General features: G+C 46.1%; 1 protein-coding gene across 5 annotated transcripts in view; it reads right to left on the bottom strand.

Annotated features, from left to right (window-relative positions):
* IMPDH1 (inosine monophosphate dehydrogenase 1) overlaps window positions 1-25,247 on the bottom strand; it is a 208,289-nt gene that overhangs the window by 61,887 nt on the left and 121,155 nt on the right. For all 5 annotated transcript variants that reach the window (XM_040413529.1, XM_040413533.1, XM_040413532.1 and 2 more), the window contains exon 2: window positions 16,666-16,764. In XM_040413529.1, the coding sequence (XP_040269463.1) occupies window positions 16,666-16,764 (99 nt within the window). The remainder of the gene's footprint in view (window positions 1-16,665; window positions 16,765-25,247) is intronic.

Here is a 25,247-nt window from a genome sequence, read left to right as displayed (position 1 = left end):
TGATAAAATAAAAAGGTGCAAGAAACTTTTTAAATAGATGTATACGAGAATATTTTGTTCAACATCCTACTCTACACCAGGGATGCTCAACCTGCAGCACTCCAATTGTTGCAAAGCTACAACTACCAGCATGCCCTAATAGCTGTAGACTGTCAGGCATGCTGGGAGTTAGTTTTGCAACAGTTGGAGGGGGGCAAGTCGGGCAGGCCTGTTCTACACAAATAAATGTCATCATTAAAACCAGAATACCTCTAACATTTGATCTGCCACACAGCTCTTGTACTGTGCTGCTGTGGTTGAGAGAGGACTAGGTTTATTAAAAATAAATAAAATTAGTCTTAAAAAAAAAAAAAAAAAAAGAAGAAGTATAAGGCTGGTTTCACACGGGCGTTGCGGGAACATGCGCGATTTTTCCGCGCGAGTGCAAACCATTGTAATGCGTTTTGCACTTGCGTGAGAAAAATCGCGCATGTTTGGTACCCAAACCCGCTTGGGATCAGTGTTCTATAGATTGTATTATTTTCCCTTATAACATGGTTATAAGGGAAAATAATAGCATTCTGAATACAGAATGCATAGTAAAATAGCGCTGGAGGGGTTAAAAAAAAATAATTAAACTCACCTTAATCCACTTGCTCGCGCAACCCGGCATCTCTTCTGTCTTCATCTTAGCTGTGTGCAATAGGACCTTTGATGACATCACTACGCTCATCACATGATCAAATCACCATGGTGATTGATGACGTCACTGCGTTCATCACATGATCTATCACCATGGTGATAGATCATGTGATGAACGCAGTGACGTCATCAAAAGGTCCTATTGCTCACAGATGAAGACAGAAGAGATGCCGGCTGCGCGAACAAGTGCATTAAGGAGAGTTTAATTATTATTATTATTTTTTTAACACCTCCAGCCCTATTTTACTATGCATTCTGTATTCAGAATGCTATTATTTTCCCTTATAACCATGTTATAAGGGAAAATAATAATGATCCGGTCTCCATGCCGATAGTCTCCTAGCAACCGTGCGTTCACTTCTATTCACTTCTATGGGGCCTGCGTTGCGTGAAAAACGCAGAATATAGAACATGCTGCGATTTTCACGCAACGCACAAGTGATGCGTGAAAATCACCGCTCATGTGAACAGCCCCATAGAAATGATTGGGTCAGGATTCAGTGCGGGTGCAATGCGTTCAACTCACGCATCGCATCCTCGCGGAATACTCGCCCGTGTGAAAGGGGCCTAAGGGAAGGTGTCATCACAAAATGAACTGTTTAAGGTTTCTTAATTTTGTAGTCTAGCTTAATATTCATCCTCCTGCCTCACACATTCTTCACCCATATGTACGCCCATAAACTCCTCCTAGCTCAGTCTCTCCTAAATGTCATGTGCTCAGTGTTTGAAGTCACCGGACCGGAGGGGCAGCCTTAGCGCAATGTCGGCCAGCCAAGATACCGCCCCTCCAGCCACTCTGCATAATAACTTGGGCTGCCAGTGAAGTCTCCGTGCTCCCTGAGCAGCGGAAGAGGAGGCTTTGCTCGCCTGCAAGGGACCCGGTACATCACCGAGTACAAGAAAAGTCACTTCTGGACAAGACTTTCCTTGATGAAAACGGGGCTTCAGAAATATGTGCCAAAGATAGTACATGCATGTTCGTAATATTTGTGTCAGTCTAGTGCTATTAGACCAATGTCCCCAATCCCAGACAACCCCTTTAAGTCTGTTATATATTTCCGGATTTCTGTGCCAGTCTGGTATAGGTTTCCTGAGTTCTGTGACCTGCCCTGGTTGTGCAACATGATTTGCTGGGACATTCTTACATTCTGTGTCAGGTCTTGGTGCTTCACCTGCCTAGTCTCAAGTCTGCCTGGGTCATTCCAGTTCTGTACACCTTTAGGCCTCTTGCACACAAACGTTGTGTGCCTATGGCCGTATTGCGGCCAGCATACGGCGGGTCCGCAATACACAGGCACCGGCCCGTGTACACTCCGCATCATGGATGCGGACCCATTCACTTGAATGGGTCCACAATCACGGAGATGCGGAACAGGACGGATCGGAACTCTATAGAAGCACTTCCATGGAGTTTCTGTCCGTCCCTCCACACCGCAAAAAAAATTTGAACTTGTTCTTTGTTTTGCGGTGCGGACAGATCATGGACCCATTCAAGTTAAATGGGTCTCGATCCATCCCGGCAAATTGCAGTCCCCAATGCACAACGTTCTTGTGCAAGAGGCCTTAGCCAGTGTTTTTTCTATGCACAGTTTGCTTGACCTTGTCTGGATCTGAATGTGCTCTGCTAGAGTCTGTATGGAGCTTAATCTGTGTGTGTGCCAGCTTGTATCTGTATTTCAGTACCCGTTGTTTCTGAATCATGTTCTTTAGCAACAGTGTGAACATCTTGTGCTTCCTTATGCCTAAACATCTTAATCACTGCCGCCCAGTACCAGCCATGTTGTACTTATTCCTGAAGTCCGTATGTCTGCTTCTTTTAGTCTGTCTGGGTTCCTGATCATTCTGTCTGCCAGTGCTCCACATAGTCTCAAACCCGTTTCTGTCTTGGACTCTCCTGTATTCTGCCTGGTTCTGAATCTCTGCCTTGTTGGTGTTTCTAGAGTTTTGTACTAGTATCTGACCTCTATGGGTGAGCTGCCAACTACACTGGGACTATTCCAAGAGGTAGCCCCTGCATTTAAGACTTTAGCAGGACTGTGCACAAATGCAGTGCCGTGATAGATACCACTGCATCGTGGCAGGCAGCACAATCTACTACAACTCCACTAAATGTTTTGTAGGCTACATAAGCTGAATGTGTATTCTGCAGCAATACAATTTAGGGTACCTTGAACACTTCGGTTTTCCTTTTCCGACATTGAGTTCCGTCCTAGGGGCTCTATATCCGAAGAGAACTGATCAGGTATATCCCCATGCATTCTGAATGGAGAGTAAGGCCTCTTTCACACTTGCGTTGTCCGGATCCGGGGTGTACTCCACTTGCCGGAATTACACTCCGGATCCGGAAAAACGCAAGTGTACTGAAAGCATTTGAAGACGGAACCGTCTTCCAAATGCTTTCAGTGTTACTATGGCACCCAGGACGCTATTAAAGTCCTGGTTGCCATAGTAGGAGCGGGGAGCGGGGGAGCAGTATACTTACAGTCCGTGCGGCTCCCCGGGCGCTCCAGAATGACGTCAGAGCGCCCCATGCGCATGGATGACGTGATCCATGCGATCACGTGATCCATGCGATCACGTGATCCATGCGCTTGGGGCGCCCTGACGTCACTCTGGAGCGCCCGGGGAGCCGCACGGACGGTAAGTACACTGCTCCCCCGCTCCCCGCTACACTTACCATGGCTGTCAGGACTTTAGCGTCCCGGCAGCCATGGTAACCACTCTGAAAAAGCTAAATGTCGGCTCCGGCAATGCGCCGAAACGACGTTTAGCTTAAGGCCGGATCCGGATCAATGCCTTCCAATGGGCATTAATTCCGGATCCGGCCTTGCGGCAAGTGTTCCGGATTTTTGGCCGGAGCAAAAAGCGCAGCATGCTGCGGTATTTTCTCCGGCCAACAAACGTTCCGTACCGGAACTGAAGACATCCTGATGCATCCTGAACGGATTACTCTCCATTCAGAATGCATTAGGATAATCCTGATCAGGATTCTTCCGGCATAGAGCCCCGACGACGGAACTCTATGCCGGAAGACAATAACGCAGGTGTGAAAGAGCCCTAATCCGTTCAGGATGTATCAGTATGTCTTCAGTTCAGTCATTTTGACTGATCAGGCAAAAGATAAAACCGCAGCATGCTATGGTTTTATCTCCTGCCAAAAAATAAAAACAAATAAGACTTGCCTGAATGCCGCATCCTGGAGGTGGTTGTTTCATTCCGCCTGGACGCGCCGGCGCGTCCTCTCGCAAGACGCGAGATTTCGGTCACAGCCGGCCCGCGCATGCGCATCGCGGGCCGGCAAAAGTTAAAGGAGTATTGCATCAGCAACCTGCCAGCCAATGATCGTCGCTGGCAGGTTGCTGATTTTTAAAAAAAAAAAAAAAAAAAAAAATCGAATCACAAGCCATATAACAGATCATATTAGTAAATATGATCTGTTATATGGCTTCTCTGCTGGTCCTTTTCGTCGGTTGGATCCAGCAGAGGAGCAGACATCACTGTGAGTACACACCAAACACTACCCTTAGCCCCTGATCACCATCCATCACCCCCATCATCCAAATTAACCCCTTGATCGCCCCCTGTCAATCACTTAGTGAAAGACAAAAAGTGATCAGTGTAAACTGTCACCTTTTCTTTTTCACTAGTATTGGCTGTTAGGTTTTAGGATTAGTTTAGGCCCCTTGGTTAGGTAGTTTAGGGATCAGTTAGCGCCCAGCCCACCGCACCGCAGTCACTGATTCGCTGATTAGCGTATCGCTAATCAGCATTTGTACTTTTATAGTATCTGTAAGTGATCAAAACTGATCACGGTCAGATCTATAATTGTATTAGTGTCACCTTAGTTCGCCCTCCACCCAAAACACAGTGTTTGCCCGATCAGTCGCCCACACGTGCGTTCACCCACGCCCGCCCCACCGCAGTGACAAAAAATTCATTTTTTTTGATCACTGCACATTCACTTTACACGCTCTGCGGGGATAAAAAAAAAAAAAATCTGTTTTGATATTTTTTATCAACCGCAGCGGCCTCCGGTACTTCACTAGCTTCCCCTTTGTAAGACAGGCTTGCTTTTTTTCTTGGGTAGTCTCAGGGAATACCCCTAAATTTAGTAGTCCAAAATGTCAAACAGGGGGTATTCTTCTGAAGAGGCCTACAGGATTCTGACCCAGTCGGATGAGGAATGGGAACCCTCATCTGACGAATCTAGCGGGTCAGAATATGAACCTGTAGAAAGCAGTGGCTCTCTGACTCAAAGTTCGGACGAGGAGGTGGAGGTCCCTGATAGCACCAGGCGTACCCGGCCCCGTGTCGCTAGACCACAGGTTGTGCAGGATCCGTTTCAAGAGCAGCAGAGTGGGGCTGTCGCTGCCGGATCACGTGGTGAGGCATACACCAGCAGCGCAGCCCTTCCTGGACCTAGTACCAGCACTGCCGTACAACATGGTGAAGTAGCGAGCACCAGAAGGGCAGTTGAAGCTGGTACGTTGGCACGTGCAGTAGTTACCCCGTCGCAGCCACCGCACAGACAGGCCCGTAGAGCCCCTAGAATCCCTGAGGTGCTGGCAAACCCTGATTGGCAGTCACCAACTTCAGCCGCACCATTAGTTCCCCCTTTCACTGCCCAGTCTGGAGTTCGGGTTGAGACGGCTCAGATCAGTACGGCCCTGGGATTTTTTGAGCTGTTCTTGACTGCGGAGCTCTTGGACTTAGTCGTGGCAGAAACAAATCGGTATGCCACACAATTTATAACCGCAAACCCGGGAAGCTATTATGCCCAGCCTTTCCGGTGGAAACCAGTCCAAGTTTCCGAACTTAAAATTTTTCTGGGCCTTCTCCTCAACATGGGTCTAACTAAAAAGCATGAATTGCGGTCATATTGGTCCACGAACCCAATTCATCACATGCCCATGTTCTCTGCTGCTATGTCCAGGACACGATTTGAGACCATCCTGCGTTTCCTGCATTTTAGCGACAACACCACCTCCCGTCCCAGAGGCCACCCAGCTTTTGACCGGCTCCACAAAATTCGGCCCCTCATAGACCATTTCAACCAGAAATTTGCAGATTTGTATACCCGAGCAAAACATCTGCGTAGACGAGTCCCTAATACATTTTACCGGGCGCCTTGGCTTCAAACAATACATCCCAAGCAAGCGTGCCCGGTATGGGGTCAAATTGTATAAGCTCTGTGAAAGGGCCACAGGCTATACCCACAAATTTCGGATCTATGGAGGGAAAAGATCAGACCCTGGAGCCGGTCGGTTGCCCTGACTACCTGGGGAGCAGTGGGAAGACAGTCTGGGACTTGGTGTCACCCTTATTCGGCAAGGGGTACCATCTTTATGTGGACAATTTTTACACAAGTGTGGCCCTCTTTAGGCATTTGTTTCTAGAACGGATTTGCGCCTGTGGCACCGCGCGAACTAGTCGCGTGGGCTTCCCCCAACGGCTCGTTACCACCCGTCTTGCAAGGGGGGAGAGGGCTGCCTTGTGTAACGAAGAACTGCTCGCGGTGAAATAGAGAGACAAGCGTGACGTTTACATGCTCTCCTCCATTCACGCAGACACGACAATCCAAATTGAAAGGGCAACCCGTGTCATTGAAAAGCCCCTCTCAGTCCACGACTATAATTTGCTCATGGGAGGGGTGGACTTCAATGACCAGATGTTGGCTCCCTGTTTAGTTTCCCGACGCACCAGACGCTGGTATAAGAAGGTGTCTGTATATTTAATTCAATTGGCGCTGTATAATAGTTTTGTTCTCTACAGTAAGGCTGGGAGAACACGATCCTTCCTCAAATTCCAGGAAGAGATCATCGCGAACCTCCTTTATCCAGGAGGTTCCGTGGCCCCATCCACCAGTGTAGTTAGCCATCTACAAGTGCGACATTTCCCCAGTGTCGTTGCTGGTACCTCAACCCAACCGCCACCCCGAAAAAAATGTCGTGTCTGTAGCAGGAGTGGAATAAGGCGTGACACCCGCTATTTCTGTCCTGACCACCCTGCCCTATGCTTAGGAGAGTGTTTCCAGAAGTACCACACACAGGTACACCTAGCATAGGGATTGCATCTCACAGGACAGGCACACAGGGCTATTAGGGCCCTTTTACTCACAGCTGCTGCAAACCTCTCCTTTCACCTGGGATAAAGTGCATAACGTACTTCGCCACATCTTTGGGCGATTTGCGCTTTGCACATTGTCCCATGGGGAAGGAGAGGTTTGTTCTATAAAAGGTAAAAAAAAATAAAAAATAAAAAAAAAAATAAATTACCGGTAAGTATAAAAGGTTAATGTTCAGTTAAAAAAGTTTATATGTTCTGTTCAAAAGTTAATAAATTTATTGCGTTGCGGCCTGGTTTTCTTTTTTTTTTTACCTTCCAGGTGGACCAACCGATCGACTAGCTGCAGCACTGATGTGCATTCTGACAGAAGCATTGCGCTGCTGTCAGATTACACGCAAGTCGGTGTATGCGGCGCTGCAAGACGAGATTTCTCCTCTGCAGTAAAAGATACGTTTGCCGAGGCATATGAGCTGAGGAGGTGGCGGTGTTCATATACTTTGGCAAACACTTTGTATATATAAAAAAAAAATCCTGGCAATGATTTATTCATCCACATCGATTGATGTGAATGGAGAAATCTGGTTTGTCAGGGCATACGAGCTAAGTGGGTATGGATGTTGGGCGGAGCTCCTATGTCCTGGCAGACGCCTTTCCCCTCCTTTTTCTTTTTTTGGCAGAGATTTTTTCATCCACATTGATCGATGCGAATGAAGAAATCTGTGCCGTTCATTTTTTTCTTTCAGCCCAGAGGCTGAACGGAAAAAAAAAAAACTCATTACCCTTATGCTCAATATAAGGAGAATAGCAGAAACTCCTAATGCTGGGCTTACAGGTAATGATTGCGGAGACCCTCAAATGCCAGGGCAGTACAAACACCCCACAAATAACACCATTTTGGAAAGAAGACACCCCAAGGTATTCGCTGAGGGGCATATTGAGTCCATGAAAGATTGAAATTTTTGTCCCAAGTTAGCGGAAAGGGAGACTGTGAGAAAAAAAAAAAAAAAAAAAAAAAAATCAATTTCCGCTAACTTGTGCCAAAAATTTTTTTTTCTATGAACTCGCCATGCCCCTCATTGAATACCTTGGGGTGTCTTCTTTCCAAAATGGGGTCACATGTGGGGTATTTATACTGCCCTGGCATTTTAGGGGCCCCAAAGCGTGAGAAGAAGTCTGGTATCCAAATGTCTAAAAATGCCCTCCTAAAAAGGAATTTGGGCACCTTTGCCCACCTAGGCTGCAAAAAAGTGTCACACATGTGGTATCTCCGTATTCAGGAGAAGTTGGGGAATGTGTTTTGGGGTGTCATTTTACATATACCCATGCTGGGTGAGATAAATATCTTGGTCAAATGCCAACTTTTTTTTTTTTTTTTTTTTAATATACAAAGGGAAAAGTTGTCTTTTGCCAAGATATTTCTCTCACCCAGCATGGGTATATGTAAAATGACACCCCAAAACACATTGCCCTACTTCTCCTGAGTACGGAGATACCACATGTGTGACACTTTTTTGCAGCCTAGGTGGGCAAAGGGGCCCAAATTCCACTGGCCATTTTTTACAGAATTTGATTTCAAACTCCTTACCACACATTTGGGCCCCTAGAATGCCAGGGCAGTATAACTACCCCACAAGTGACCCCATTTTGGAAAGAAGACACCCCAAGGTATTCACTGATGGGCATAGTGAGTTCATAGAACTTTTTATTTTTTGTCACAAGTTAGTGGAATGAGACTTTGTAAGAAAAAAAAAATAAAAATCATTTTCCGCTAACTTGTGACAAAAAATAAAAAAGTTCTATGAACTCACTATGCCCATCAGCGAATACCTTAGGGTGTCTACTTTCCGAAATGGGGTCATTTGTGGGGTGTTTGTACTGTCTGGCCATTGTAGAACCTCAGGAAACATGACAGGTGCTCAGAAAGTCAGAGCTGCTTCAAAAACTGAAATTCACATTTTTGTACCATAGTTTGTAAACGCTATGACTTTTACCTAAACCATTTTTTTTTTACCCAAACATTTTTTTTTTATCAAAGACATGTAGAACAATAAATTTAGAGCAAAATTTATATATGGATGTCGTTTTTTTTGCAAAATTTTACAACTGAAAAATGTCATTTTTTTGCAAAAAATCGTTAAATTTCGATTAATAACAAAAAAAGTAAAGATGTCAGCAGCAATGAAATACCACCAAAGGAAAGCTCACTTAGTGAGAAGAAAAGGAGGTAAAATTCATTTGGGTGGTAAGTTGCATGACCGAGCAATAAACGGTGAAAGTAGTGTAGGTCAGAAGTGTAAAAAGTGGCCTGGTCTTTCAGGGTGTTTAAGCCATAGGGGCTGAGGTGGTTAAAATGCAATCAGTTTGCATGCGTTTTGCCGGATCCGGCAGGCAGTTCCGGCGATGGAACTGCTTGCCGGATCACTCTGCCGCAAGTGTGAAAGTAGCCTTAGGCTACTTTCACACCTGCGTTTAGGTCGGATCCGTCTGGTATGTGCCCAGACGGATCCGCACCTATAATGCAAACGTTTAGATCCGTTTAGAACGGATCCGTTTGCATTACCATGAACAAAAAAAATAAAATAAAGTTTTTGTTTTTTTTTGTTCATGATAATGCAAACGGATCCGTTTTGACTTTACATTGAAAGTCAATGGGAGACGGATCCGTTTGAAAATTGAGCCATACTGTGTCAACTTCAAACGGATCCGTCCCCATTGACTTACATTGTAAGTCTGGACGGATCCGTTTGCCTCCGCACGGCCAGGCGGACACCTGAACGCTGCAAGCTGCGTTCAGGTGTCCGCCTGCTGAGCGGAGGACAAACGGAGCCAGACTGATGCATTCTGAGCGGATCCGCATCCATTCAGAATGCATTAGGGCTGGACGGATCCGTTCGGGGCCGCTTGTGAGAGCCTTCAAACGGAACTCACAAGCGGAGCCCCGAACGCTAGTGTGAAAGTAGCCTTACAAGTATAACCTTCTCTTTGATGCAGTGAATGTAGAGAGATTATACAGATTTAAACCAGCTGGTCAAATTATAAACAAATTTCATTTTTAGATTCACAACTCACTAAAGCTTAAATTTCATAATATATTTTTAGGGGCTGGAGCTCCTCTGAGTAACCATAAAAGGGGCTGTCTGACTTACTCCAAAAGCCCCTAAAATGTGTTAATGTAATAATAGAATGTATCTTTGTTCCTCTGTTTCCAGAGCTGGCACTCTGGAGTTTACACACTGCAGCTCTATACAGCACATAATCACTGCAGCCAACTACTGGCCTCGGCAGTCTGATGCCATATACAGCAGTGGCCAGTGAATGTCTGCAGCCGTCACAAGAAGTATAAGCTACACCAATGCTGCAGCTTGAAAACCCAGAATGGAGAAGTAGCGCCGCTAACAGCAATGAATAAATGAAAAATATATGTTTAATAAAAAACACATTTAGGGCCACTTTTGAAACAAGTTGGACAACCCCTTTAAATTGGACCTGTCCAACCCCAATTAAAGGGATATTCCCACTTTAAACAAAACATCTTAGAAATAGAAAAATAAAATGTAATTACATGGATTCAACACCCATGCTTAATAAAACTCAGGGGTTTAGCGGGCACCATAGCTGGTGGGTGCCTGCTATTTTACACAGCACACCCCCAGCAAAGTCCATGACTGGAGATAACTCCAAAGATGTACTTTTAACCCCCTTATATGCTGTACACTGCGTGCAGAATTATTAGGCAAATGAGTATTTTGACCACATCATCCTCTTTATGCATGTTGTCTTACTCCAAGCTGTATAGGCTCGAAAGCCTACTACCAATTAAGCATATTAGGTGATGTGCATCTCTGTAATGAGAAGGGGTGTGGTCTAATGACATCAACACCCTATATTAGGTGTGCATAATTATTAGGCAACTTCCTTTCCTTTGGCAAAATGGGTCAAAAGAAGGACTTGACAGGCTCAGAAAAGTCAAAAATAGTGAGATATCTTGCAGAGGGATGCAGCACTCTTAAAATTGCAAAGCTTCTGAAGCGTGATCATCGAACAATCAAGCGTTTCATTCAAAATAGTCAACAGGGTCGCAAGAAGCGTGTGGAAAAACCAAGGCGCAAAATAACTGCCCATGAACTGAGAAAAGTCAAGCGTGCAGCTGCCAAGATGCCACCAGTTTGGCCATATTTCAGAGCTGCAACATCACTGGAGTGCCCAAAAGCACAAGGTGTGCAATACTCAGAGACATGGCCAAGGTAAGAAAGGCTGAAAGACGACCACCACTGAACAAGACACACGAGCTGAAACCTCAAGACTATGCCAAGAAATATCTCAAGACTGATTTTTCTAAGGTTTTATGGACTGATGAAAGGAGAGTGAGTCTTGATGGGCCAGATGGATGGGCCCGTGGCTGGATTGGTAAAGGGCAGAGAGCTCCAGTCCGACTCAGACGCCAGCAAGGTGGAGGTGGAGTACTGGTTTGGGCTGGTATCATCAAAGATGAGCTTGTGGGGCCTTTTCGGGTTGAGGATGGAGTCAAGCTCAACTCCCAGTCCTACTGCCAGTTTCTGGAAGACACCTTCTTCAAGCAGTGGTACAGGAAGAAGTCTGCATCCTTCAAGAAAAACATGATTTTCATGCAGGACAATGCTCCATCACAAGCGTCCAAGTACTCCACAGCGTGGCTGGCAAGAAAGGGTATAAAAGAAGAAAATCTAATGACATGGCCTCCTTGTTCACCTGATCTGAACCCCATTGAGAACCTGTGGTCCATCATCAAATGTGAGATTTACAAGGAGGAAAAACAGTACACCTCTCTGAACAGTGTCTGGGAGGCTGTGGTTGCTGCTGCACGCAATGTTGATGGTGAACAGATCAAAACACTGACAGTAGGGGTGGGCGATATGGCCTAAAATCTATATTGCGATATAATTTTAAGCATGTGCGATATATATTGCGATATATTGTTTTCTATATTTGGGGGGGCGTGTTTAAACTTTTTTTTACTTTTTATTTAATAACTATTAGTCTCCTTAAGGGCTAGAACGTAGAACCCTTGTCATATTCACCCTAATAGAGCTCTATTAGGGTGAATAGGACTTTACACTCTCCCTGCTGCCCTGTGCTTTGTGCACACAGCAGCAGGGAGCTGATCCCCCTCCCTCCCCTAAACGGTGCCATCCACAGATCCCCCCCCTCCCCTAAACGGTGCCATCCACAGATCCCCCCCCTCCCCTAAACTGTGCCATCCACAGATCCCCCCCCCCCCCTCCCCTAAACTGTGCCATCCACAGATCCCCCCCCCCCTCCCCTAAACGGTGCCATCCACAGATCCCCCCCCCCCCTCCCCTAAACGGTGCCATCCACAGATCCCCCCCTCCCCTAAACGGTGCCATCCACAGATCCCCCCCTCCCCTAAACGGTGCCATCCACAGATCCCCCCCTCCCCTAAACGGTGCCATCCACAGATCCCCCCCTCCCCTAAACGGTGCCATCCACAGATCCCCCCCTCCCCTAAACGGTGCCATCCACAGATCCCCCCCCCTCCCCTAAACGGTGCCATCCACAGATCCCCCCCCTCCCCTAAACGGTGCCATCCACAGATCCCCCCCCTCCCCTAAACAGTGCCATCCACAGACACCCCCCCCCCCTCCCCTAAACAGTGCCATCCACAGATCCCCCCCCTCCCCTAAACGGTGCCATCCACAGATCCCCCCCCCCCTCCCCTAAACGGTGCCATCCACAGATCCCACAAATCAAATTGGCTTCTCAGGAGATATACATGTTAAAGGCATCTCATTCAGTAGTACTGCCTATATATGCCTTTAACATGTATATCTCCTGAGAAGCCAATTTGATTCTAAAGGGTTAATTTAATTCATCCTGTAATCTAAACTCTGTGTCATCTGTCCCTTCTCTTATCTCTCTGCTCCTGTCCCTTAATCTTATCACTGCTGCAACAAGAGCCGACAGCCTCAGTGTAATGTAACCTGCTCTACAGTCTGACTCTCGGCTCTTCTAAGGCCTCTTTCACACTTGCGTTGTCCGGATCCGGCGTGTACTCCACTTGCCGGAATTACACTCCGGATCCGGAAAAACGCAAGTGTACTGAAAGCATTTGAAGACGGAACCGTCTTCCAAATGCTTTCAGTGTTACTATGGCACCCAGGACGCTATTAAAGTCCTGGTTGCCATAGTAGGAGCGGGGAGCGGGGGAGCGGTATACTTACAGTCCGTGCGGCTCCCGGGGCGCTCCAGAATGACGTGATCCATGCGATCACGTGATCCATGCGCTTGGGGCGCTCTGACGTCACTCTGGAGCGCCCGGGGAGCCGCACGGACGGTAAGTACACTGCTCCCCCGCTCCCCACTACACTTTACCATGGCTGTCAGGACTTTAGCGTCCCGGCAGCCATGGTAACCACTCTGAAAAAGCTAAATGTCGGCTCCGGCAATGCGCCGAAACGACGTTTAGCTTAAGGCCGGATCCGGATCAATGCCTTCCAATGGGCATTAATTCCGGATCCGGCCTTGCGGCAAGTGTTCCGGATTTTTGGCCGGAGCAAAAAGCGCAGCATGCTGCGGTATTTTCTCCGGCCAACAAACGTTCCGTACCGGAACTGAAGACATCCTGATGCATCCTGAACGGATTACTCTCCATTCAGAATGCATTAGGATAATCCTGATCAGGATTCTTCCGGCATAGAGCCCCGACGACGGAACTCTATGCCGGAAGACAATAACGCAGGTGTGAAAGAGCCCTAACTCAATGAATCGAATGAGTCACTGACTGAGTCGGATCTTTAGATTCTTGTGACTCATTCGATTCCTTTAGACTCCCTGACCCTGTACTACTCCGAGGACTCGAGTCAGAGCTGCTAGTGTGCTGTGCTTGCCCCCTCAGCTCTGGTCGGTGATTGGTTGGTGGGCGGGGAGGGGTGGGGCTGGCAGAAGCAGCTCTTCCACTCTAAGATCATATTACTGACTCCTCCCGAGTCCCTCCCTCAGGCTCCTGCTGCCAGCGTGAGGTGAGGTGAGCTGAGCGTCTCTGTCTGCAGTGTCTGTGTGCTGTGATGAGCCGATTCAAACAGATCGGATCATTCAAGTGAATCGACTCCTCCGGTTCACTGAACTGAATCGATTCAAATGAACGATTCGTTCATGAACCGGACATCACTAGTTACCGGAGCTAAGACCTAGTAAGGTATACAGTAAAGAGATCACCAATTAATAAAGTTACTGATTAGTTTTTAAATGTTCTACTGTCAGCGGCGTGGCCCTGTATGTTCTAACCCCCAGGCAAGCGTCCCTGTCACCATGGGAACGCCTGGGGGTTAGAATATACCATCGGATTTGAGTTTTCACGCACTCACTGAGATCGTGAAAACTCAATGATTTACTGTCAGTCCCTCCCCTCCTCCTCTGTTCTCATTGGTGGTCAGCGGCAGCCGCGCACAGTGGGGAGGGACTCTCTCCTTCTCCACTGTGCTGGCTCAGGATCATATCGCGGTCCGGCGATATACTCAAAATCCATATCGTGGCACAAATTTATATCGCATATCGCCTATATCGTCTATATCGCCCACCCCTAACTGACAGAATCCATGGATGGCAGGCTTTTGAGTGTCCTTGCAAAGAAAGGTGGCTATATTGGTCACTGATTTGTTTTTGTTTTGTTTTTGAATGTCAGAAATGTATATTTGTGAATGTTGAGATGTTATCTTGGTTTCACTGGTAAAAATAAATAATTGAAATGGGTATATATTTGTTTTTTGTTAAGTTGCCTAATAATTATGCACAGTAATAGTCACCTGCACACACAGATATCCCCCTAAAATAGCTAAAACTAAAAACAAACTAAAAACTACTTCCAAAAATATTCAGCTTTGATATTAATGAGTTTTTTGGGTTCATTGAGAACATGGTTGTTGTTCAATAATAAAATTAATCCTCAAAAATACAACTTGCCTAATAATTCTGCACTCCCTGTATGTCAATTGCAACCATGCTATCTGACCAGTCATCTACCATAATGAGATATTCCCAGTGACCTAATGGACCATTGCAGTCTATTGTATAATCCAGGGATGCCCAACCTGCGGCCCTCCAGCTGTTGCAAAACCACAACTTCCAGTATGCCCTGATAGCTGTAGGCTGTTCAGGCATGATGGAAGTTTTAGTTTTTTTTTAACAGCTGGCAGGCCTTAGATGCCAGGGTCGAATGTTAACATGGCATCTGAGAGCAGATAACCCAGAAACCTTGCAAGTCTGCAATAAATTGCAAAGTCAATTAACTGCAATGCAAAGGGGAAGCAATCTAATAACTGCTTCTTATAGTCACCTAGGATGATATTAAAGAGAACCTGTCACCATCAAAATAATCTGCAGGCATTATGTTATAGAGCAGGCAGGAAGAGCTGAGCAGATTAATGTATAGTTTTAAGGGGGGGGGGGACAACTTGAAGTCAAGGAGATGGTCCCATCAGTGATTGTACATAGACAGATAGCTGCCAATCACTGATGGGACCACCTCCTTGACTTCAAAGCCCTGAGCAAGCACAGATATAAATGAATAAATTATGAGTTTTACTGAATATTTTTCCAGTAAGCTGTACATTAATCTACTCAGCTCCCCCTGCTCTATAACATGATGCCTTCACCTCAGACACCATGTTCAATATGACAGGTTACCTTTAAAAGTACAAATATATATAATTATTTAAAAAATTCAAATCATTCCCCTTTCACTATAATTAGAACAAAAAAATAATCATAGGCATCGCCATGTGCCAAAACTCTTAAAGAGGACCTTTCATGCGATTTTATTAAGGTAGATATACACCTGTACTTGCGGCTGATGCTGCCACCCCGCTTGATTTTTTAAAATATGCCTCCTACGCCCTGCCGGATTTCTCCCGCTCAGTATGCTAATACTGAGCATCGGAACAGGGAGGAGACGCCAGTCTCCCCCTCCCTAACTGTAGCGCTGTGCAATCGCAGCGCAGAGTGCAACAGCCAGGGTATATATAAATGTGGTATAGTTGTAATACTGACCCAGAGATTGAAGGTAACAGGTCATGTTTTTCCACATGGGGAACTCCATAAAAACAAAACCCATATAACTGGCAGAATTGTGTTTATTGCCCCCAATTCCACCCCATTTGGAATTTTTATCTAGCTTTCCACTACATTGAATGCAATAATAAATAGTGCCATTTAAAAGTACAACTGGTCTGAAAAAAACAAGCGCTCATACATCTTTGGGAATAGAAGGAAAAAATTTAAATTAAAAATCAGAAGTGCAAAATGTGAAAATCCTCCAGCGCTGAGAGGGTTAAAAATGAAACACTAAAATATGAAAAAGGTCACATTTCTTAAAGTTTGCCCCCTACAGGCAACCGCATGCTCCATTCGGTTCAGAGGAGCTTCTAATATGAATACTACAGGTACAGCATAACAATATAAGAAATGATGCCCCATAATTTTACATGGGAAATACAAGTATTTACCAACAGTCGTCAGGACTATAATGGGAATTCCCCAGTATTAAAGGTGCCCCTCCAAAAAGAACGAAGCGGAAGGTGAAGAATGCACACTGTTTAATTCATCTCTATTGGATTGCTGGAAATAGCAGAGAACCTGTCCTTTGCCACTTGTGGCAGTCCCATAGAGATGAACAGTAACAGTTTATAAAGCTGGATAAAAAAAAAAGGAATGCAGGCCAAACTGGATGGACAGATGTCTTCTTCTGACCTGCCGCTGCATTAATTTTAGGTGGACATGCGGAGTACAGGGTACTCCCACCAATCTAATAGTTATCCTTTAGCTTGTTACAAGCAGAATATCCCTTTAAGGACACTAGCGATAACCAGTAACTGCATTAAGATAAGGGAATGGGAAGTTCTCTAGGTGTAATAATGTGATGCTTACTTGTATGTTAGTCCATCAGAATTAGCAAAAAGCTGTTGAGCAGTAAGACCATCTTCTGGAACATATCCAGTACCACCGCTGATCAAGTAATCCGCCATGCTGGAAAAAAAAAAAAAAAAAGAAGCAAAGATTAGAAAATTCGTACAGATTACGGAATACCTTTCTAAAAGACAGATAATATCAGCTTTAAAAGGGTATCCCAGCTTTAGGCAACTTTTTATACTTGGTCAGGAATACACTGCACCTAACAAGGAAAACCAGTCACCTGCTCCCCACCGCTCCGTTCCAGCACAGAGGCTTCTCGCAGCAATGCTTCTGGTTCCAGGCCGGAACAGATGTGGACAAGGTCACGTGTGATTGTGTACAGGCCTAGCACCTGAATTGTGTTTTTGCTGGATTCAAGTGTCAGGGAGCAGAAGAGTGGACGTCTATGTTTAGGCCTAGCACTGTACTAGTCAAATGAAAAAAAAGTTGCATAAAGCTGAAATACCCCTTTAAGACTAAGTCCATACGTGACCAAAATTAAGCAAATCCCGTGCAGCAGAAAGTCATTTCTGCAGGAAATCTGCCACAAAAAAAAAAAAACAACCAAAATAAAATTTTTGCGGTGCAGACAGATCATGGACACATTTAAGTTGAATAGGTCTGGATCCGTCTGCGGAAACAGATGGATGTTGCCCGTGCATTGGGGACCACAAATTACAGTCCCCAATGAAAGGAACAGCTGACCAACAGCCATGTGCATGAGCCCTTTGAATTGACACATTGCAGATTTAAAATCTGCACCACAGGTCAGTTTCAAAGGCGGATTTTTCCCATAGTGTGTAACTCATTCAAGCTGATCCTGTGTAAGGCCTCTTTCACACTACCGTTTTTTTTTTCCGTTCTGCGGGCCGTTTTTTGCGGTCCATATACGGAACCATTCATTTCAATGGGTCCGCAAAAAAAAAAAAAAACGGAATGTACTCCGTATGTATTCTGTATCTCCGTTCCGTGCAGAGATAGAACATGTCCTATATTTGGCCGCAAATCACGTTCCATGGCTCCATTAAAGTCAATGGGTCCGCAAAAAAAAAAAAAATGCATACGGAAATGCATCCGTATCCGTTCCGTTTTTTGCGGAACCATCTATTTAAAAATGTTATGCCAAGCCCAATTTGTTCTATGTAATAACTGTATATGCCATACGGAAAAACAGAACCTAAACACAACGGAAACAAAAAAAACGGAACGGATCCGTGAGAAACGGACCGCAAAACTTTGAAATAGCCATACGGTAGTGTGAAAGAGGCCCAACACTGCAGATTTGCAGCACAAAAACCCATGAAGGCAAAACTGCAACTAAGGCCTCATGCACACAACCATTCAGTTTCTTCGGAACGGGCGCCCGGCAATATAAATGCCTATTCTTGTCCGCAAAGCGCAGATAAGAATAGGACAGGTTATATTTTTTTTTGCGGGGCCGCAGAATTGATCCACGGATGCAGGCAGCACACGGAGTGCTGTCCGCATCTTTTGCGGCCCCACTGAAGTGAATGGTTCCGCATCCGAGCCGCCAAAACTGCGGCTCGGATGCGGACCCAGACAACGGTCGTGTGCATGAGGCCTTAGTCACATGTCACCCCTAGGCTAGTATCAGACAAGCATGTTCACTTTAGGAAACACTCTGTATGAGAGCTTCATCTCCCGGCCTTATAAACAGAACCTCATGGCATTATAATGAGGTGTGCCCCTGCCCGACATCATCTGTAATGAACTGTACTGACATATGATGGGAGTTCAATCAATAAGTTATCTACCCCAGTATGTTCTGTCAGTGTTAGAGAGCTGAGCTTGTCTGTGCAGGTTGAGGCATGTTTGGACATGAGACACACAGTAGCTGTTAAGTCTGATTGATGAAAGCACTGGAAGTGACAGGATGGCAAATGCAGTACAGTGTCAGTCTACAAAGAAAGGGAGGGATCTGGGGCTTCGTTATATGCACTTCTGTGTTTAGTTGCAGTTTTGGGGAGGAGAAAATGTTCAAATGTTAGCTAACAGGGCCAAAGCTCAGACTCCTTCATAAATGGCTAATAACTTAGTAATAGCAAATTTACTGTATAAGGGTACCTTCACACTTGTGGCAGAGGATTCCGGCAGGCAGTTCCGTCGCCGTTACTGCCTGCCAGATCCGGCAATCCGGACGCAAACGGATGGCATTTGTTAGACGGATCCGGGTGCGGATCAGTCTGACAAATGCATTGAAATACCGGATCTGTCTCTCCGTATAAGTATGTTTCGCCCTATAAGACGCACTCCCCCCTCCCCCTTTAACATTGCTTACACGTTCGATATGATTACTGCAGTAAGCGGGGCCCGGTGTAATAGAATACAGTGACTGCACCGGGCCCTGCTGCCATTACAGCACCAGTTGCCAGCCCCCAGCCCCTGTTTTGGGAGTCATTCACTACACAGGGACATTGTTATGGGGGGTAATCTGTAGATGACACATAGCATAGATGCCCCCATAACAATGCCATCCACAGACCACCGTTCATTCAAAACTCACCAAAAGCACACCTTTTGGTTTAAAATATTTTTTATTTTCCTCCTTAAAAACTGCGTCTTATAGGACGAAAAAAAAGGTTTTTTTTTATTTATTTTTTTGCATTTTTAAAGGTCTGCACATGCAGACCAGAAAAATCGGATCCGTTTTGCCAGAACATTTAATGCCGGATCCGGCACGAATCCATTTCAATGGAAATTTGTGTTCAGGATTTGCTGCATGCTGCGATATTTTCTTCGGCCAAAAAAAAACGTAAGAGGGACTGAACTGATGCATCCTGAACGGATTGCTCTCCTTTCAGAATGCATTAGGATAAGACACCCGTTTATTTCCGGTACTGAGCTCCTGGGACGGAACTCAATACCGGAAAAGAAAAACACAAGTGTGAAAGTACACTAAAATGGTAACATCAGGCTTTTTCTTACCATCACATCAGTAATCAGGCTACATAGAGGGAACATAAACCATATTCAATGTAGGGTTGTTGCGGGTATCGAAATTTCGATACCCAATCGATACTTTTGTCCCGGTATCGATACGATACCGGGATTTCCGTTTTTTCGATACTGGGCTGCGCTTCTGCGCAGTCTAGTATCTCTGAACATGAGCGCGCTGCTATCGGCGCGCTCATGTTCTCTCTCAGCAGCACGGGGAGAAGGAAGCTGTCCTCCCTCCCCCTGTGCTGCTGCCGCTGCCACCAATGAGAAGAGAGGGGCGGCAATGAGAAGAGAGGGGCGGAGGAGGGGCGGCAATGAGAAGAGAGGGGGTGGAGGAGGGGCGGCAATGAGAAGAGAGGGGCGGAGGAGGGGCGGGCGCACTGCGCCACCAATGATAGGATTACTATCGGAACGATGGGAGGAGACATCAGCTTCACTAGTGGGCGTTCCTTTTCCCTGTGCTGCGATTGGACAGCGCTACAGCCAGGGAGAAGGAACGCCCACTAGTGAAGCTGATGTCTCCTCCCATCGCTCCGATAGTAATCAGCAGCATGTGGAGCAGGAGTGGAGACAGTAATGGGGCACTGCGGGCGAACGGAGCGGCGCCCAGGACTAAATGGTGAGTGCTGAGACATCGCTGGGCGCCGCTCTGTGTGGCCTAATAGTGAAAGTCTGGACTCATATACAGTAGTCAGTCTTTAACACATACAGGAGGCGGGTGCCGGCAGCAGAATCGCATTGCCGGCACCCTGCCCCTGACAGGGAGCTGCGATCAGCGGCAGTTAACTGCCGCTGATCTGCTAGTACCCGCCTCCTGTATAAAGGGGTAAAATCAATGGTGGTGCAGTGTGCCCCCCCCCCCCTCAATCCCCCCATCCCATTAAAATCATTGGTGGCACAGTGCGCCGGCCCCTCTCAACCCTCCAGTATTAAAATCATTGGTGGCAGTGGCCACAGGGACCTCTCCACTCCCCCTCATTGGTGGTGCAGTGGCAGCTTCTGATCGGAGCCCCAGCTGTGTAAGCCTGGGGCTCCGATCGGTTACCATGGCAGCCAGGACGCTACAGAAGCCCTGGTTGCCATGGTAACATCCCTGATGCTGTGTGCACAAAGCACAGAGCAGCAGGGACAGTGTGGAGTCCTATTCACCCTGATAGAGATCTATCAGGGTGAATAGGAAAAGGGATGAAAGATCCCAGGTTCTAGCCCCTAAGGGGGGAAATAGTTATTAAATAAAAAGTGGAAAAAAAAAAACCCACTAAAATATGAAGTATAAATCACCCCCAATTTCACATATAAAATATATAAATAAACATATTACATCGCCACGTCAGAAAAGTCCAAACTATTAAAATATAAAAAAAAAAATCTAGGTGGTGAATGCCGGAACAGAAAAAATAAAATAAAAACTGCGCGATTCGCCATTTTTAAAAATGAGGAATGCACGTGGGTTTTTTTGTTTATTTTTTTCGCGTGGTATCGAATGGTATCGAGTATCGCAATACTTTTTCATGGTATCGAAACCGAATCAAAAATTTGGTATCGCAACAACTCTAATTCAATGGAATACAATTTCTGAAATTCCTGGCATTTTCTAAATTCCTGTATATAAACATGCAATGCACTAAGCATTTAATAACTGGAAAAAACTTCACACACACTTAATAATTTAAGAAATCTATGGATTTGCCCTAAGAAAAAGTTAGAAAAGCTACAGCATTTATGTATGGTCCTGGATATGCAGAGAATCAAGTTAAAGTCTAAACGGGACTACAAGAAACATGTAAAAAGTGGAGCTGCTATACTCAGTGCTCACCTTAAGGCCTCATGCACACAGCCGTATTACAGCCCGCAAACAGTGGGTCTGCAATATGCGGGCACCGGCCGTGTGCTCCTCGCATCATGGATGCGGGCCCATTCGCTTGAATGGGTCCACAATCCGGAGCTGCGGAACAGAGTCACGGAACCACTACCGAGTGCTTCCATGGGGTTTCTCTCCACGCCTCAAAAAAAAAATTAAAAAATAGAACATAATTTTTTTGCGGTGCGGACAGATCCGTCCCGGCCACCTGCCCATGTATTGGGGACCGCAAATTGCGGTCCCTAATGCACGGAACAGCCACGTGCATGAGGACTAAAGGAGTTGTCTGGGATAGATAAATAAAAAATACACACCTTACACAGGTGCCTGCAGTCTGCCGCCACTATGGAAAGATTCATACCTGCGCCCCAGCGCTCTGCTCCTGTGTGCCGGCCCTCACATGTAAATATTCCTGTCTGCAGCTGCTTTACTTGCTCTCCACCATGATGTGCTCCACTGCAGCTAGTAACTGGCTTCAGTGGTGACATGCTCATAACAGACAGTTATTGGCTGCAGCGTAGCATGTGATCACACCTGTGACAGGAACGAATTAAACTAGCCACAGACCGGAAGCCAGCAAGTAGCACCACAGCGGTGGGGAGCAGGGATGATTCTTTCCATAGCGGAGTCTGACTGTGGGCACTTGTAAAAAGTTACTTATTCCTGACACCCTTAAAAGGTTTTACTGAGACTTTAATACTAATGAAATACCCGGAGCATAGGTCTTAAGTATCTGATAGTGGGGTCGGACAACTGGGACCCCAGCCGATTGAGAAGGCACCGACGAGTAATGCTGGGGCTCCGATCTGTTACCATGGCAGCCAGAACGCTATTGAAGCCCTGGCTGCCATAGTCAGCTCCATTGCTGCTGTGTGCACAAAGCACAGAGCAGCAGGGACAGTGTGAGGTCCTATTCACCCTGATAGAGATCTATCAGATCCCTACTGAATACTACAGTCCAGTATAGTATATCTTCCATGTACTTCATCATTTAGCTATAATATTCTGCCAACATTCAGTGCACCCTGCGCTGATGAATGGCAGGAAGTCTAAGGGTCCATTCACACGTCCGTAAGAGTTTTGCAGATCCGCAAAACACGGACAGCGGCAATGTGCGTTCCACATTTTAGGGACCGCACATTGCCCGCACTAATAGAATACACCTATTCTTGTCCACAATTGCGGACAAGAATAGGACATGTTTTTTTTTCGGGAACGGAAATGCGGACCCGGAAGTGCGGGTCCGCATTTCCGGATCCGGGCTGCACATCGTGCGGCCCCATAGAAATCAATGGGTCTGCAATTCCATTCTGCAAAATGCCGAACAGAATTGCGGACGTGTGAATGGGGCCTAAGGCATATTGGCACACAATAGATTTTCTCCAGGGTGCAGGTGCCCACAGAGAAGGCTCAGAGTGCCGCCTCTAGCACCTGTGCCATAGGTTCAACACCAATGATCTAGGCCAGGGATGCTCAACCTGCGGCCCTCCAGGTGTTGTAAAACTACAACTCACACCATGCCCTGCTGAAGGCCGATAGCTGTAGGCTGTTCAGGCATGCTGGGAGTTGGAAGTTTTGCAACAGCTGGAGGGCCTCAGGTTGAGCATGCCTGATCTAGGCCATGTACCATGTGACCGATAAACATGATTAGGGATGAGTGACTTTCATATTTTGAAGTTCATGTGCGGGTTCGTGTTGTGGTATTTACTAAATTGCGTTATGGATTCCGTTACCACGGACCATAACGCAATTCTATGACAGAATGCATAACGGAATGACCTTTAGAGGCGTTCCGTTATGCATTCCATCATAGAATTGCGTTATGGTCCGTGGTAACGGAATCCAAAACGCAATTCAGTAAATACTACAACAGACTTCAAAATTTGAAATTCGCTCATCCCTAAACGTGATGTCACATGGCCTAGGCCAGGGATCAGGAACCTTCGGCACTCGAGCTGCTGTTAAACTACAATTCTCACGTACAGTTGGATCAGCACTCACTTTTTGATGCCAATAAATCTTCGCTTTATTGCAATAAAGCGAATACAGACAAAAGGTGACGAGTTTAGGATAAGGAACCTTGTTTGAAAAAGGCTGTTTACCCGACAAGCGTCACATTTGCCTGTATTCTGTTTATTGCAATAAAGTGAAGATTTGTTAGCATCAAAAAGGGAGTGCAGATCCACTTCTACTTGAATGAATGGGCCTGCAACCCAGGATACGGGCACCACCACCTTCTTCCAGAGAGTCAACTGATTATTTCTACAAACTACAATTCTCAGAATGCTCCATTCATTTCTATGGGAGCTTGGAGAAAAGCAGAGTAAGTATGCATGCTGGGAGTTGTAGTTTCACAACAGCTGGTGTGCTAGAGGGTGCCTACTAGGGATGAGCGAATCGACTTCGGATGAAACATCCGAAGTCAATTCGCATAAAACTTTGTTCTAATACTGTACGGTATTAGAATGCATTGGCTCCGATGAGCCGAAGTTATTGCTTCGCGAGACTTTGGGTAATAACTTCATAAATTAATTTGTACTGTAAAAAAAAAACAAAAAAAAAAAAAAACAACACACACCACTTCCCAAACTCAGGTTCGGTTCCAAGGTACCATTTGTTCGGGGAATGGTTTTCTACAGTACAAATTACGAAGCAATAACATCGGCTCATTGGAGCCAATACATTCTAATACTGTACGGAGCACATGTTTCATCCGAAGTCGATTCGCTCATCCCTATCGCCTACCCATGGCCTGGCCCTAGGCTAAGCTGCTGCAGCTACTGTTGAGCACCACTGGCTTCTCTAACAGCTGATCAGCAGGGGTCCCAGGTGTTGGACCCCCACCGATCAGATCCTGATCGGTCCCAGGTGTTGAACCAATCTGGGGAAAACCCCTTTAAAGGGAACACGTCATCCACTCTACACCACATGCAAATAATGCATTTTACATAAGCTACATCCACAGCATAATACAGTACCAGCTAAGTAGATATATTGAGCAGGGGAAAGTAGGGCCAGACCAAGACCGGAGATGTGTGCTGTAGACAACCTTCTGTAAAAGCATGGCTATAGCCATCTCCCTACATCCATGTGCCATCTGCACAGTACCATATGGGTGCACATACAGCAGCCATGGCTTGGTCATAAGGAAGCATACGGTTATGGCTACACAGTGATCCGGTACATAACAAGTGTCACGCACGCCACAGAAATGAATGAAAACCAAAATTCTTGCAATTCTAAAGTTGTGGCACACGTGCAAGTCACCCTGCGACCCCATTCCTTTCTATGGCTGCCCTGTTGTGTAGTCGCACCCTAAGGGTACATGCATAGTGTGCAGATATTCTGCGGTCTAATACCCCACAGGGAAGCAGATGCGATTTAGAAGCTCTCATCTACACGTTGCAGAAAAAATAAATAAATACATCAGCTGTTTGCACGGATTTTCAGGGGAGATTTGAATTAAGTCCAGAGCAAAAACCTCCTGAAAATCCACATACATGGCCATGAAGTGCCATAAATAATAAGCGTGCATGATGTCCAAGTGAATATGGGAAGCGCCGTATACACAACAATACCCATCATTTAGAATACAGGCTCCCACAAACAGCAGCCTGTGTTCTGCTGAGGACTGGAGAAACCTGGAGGTAAGCGCTGTAGGTGGAGGCCATTCACACGGGCAGATGGCCGAGCACACATTCCAGTTCCTGTTTGTGAGCACATTACAGGGCGGCAGCAG

This window comes from Bufo bufo, chromosome 1 (assembly GCF_905171765.1).
Source record: "Bufo bufo chromosome 1, aBufBuf1.1, whole genome shotgun sequence".
In the NCBI taxonomy this organism is placed as follows: domain Eukaryota; kingdom Metazoa; phylum Chordata; class Amphibia; order Anura; family Bufonidae; genus Bufo; species Bufo bufo.
This window is presented reverse-complemented; position numbering and strand designations above follow the sequence as displayed.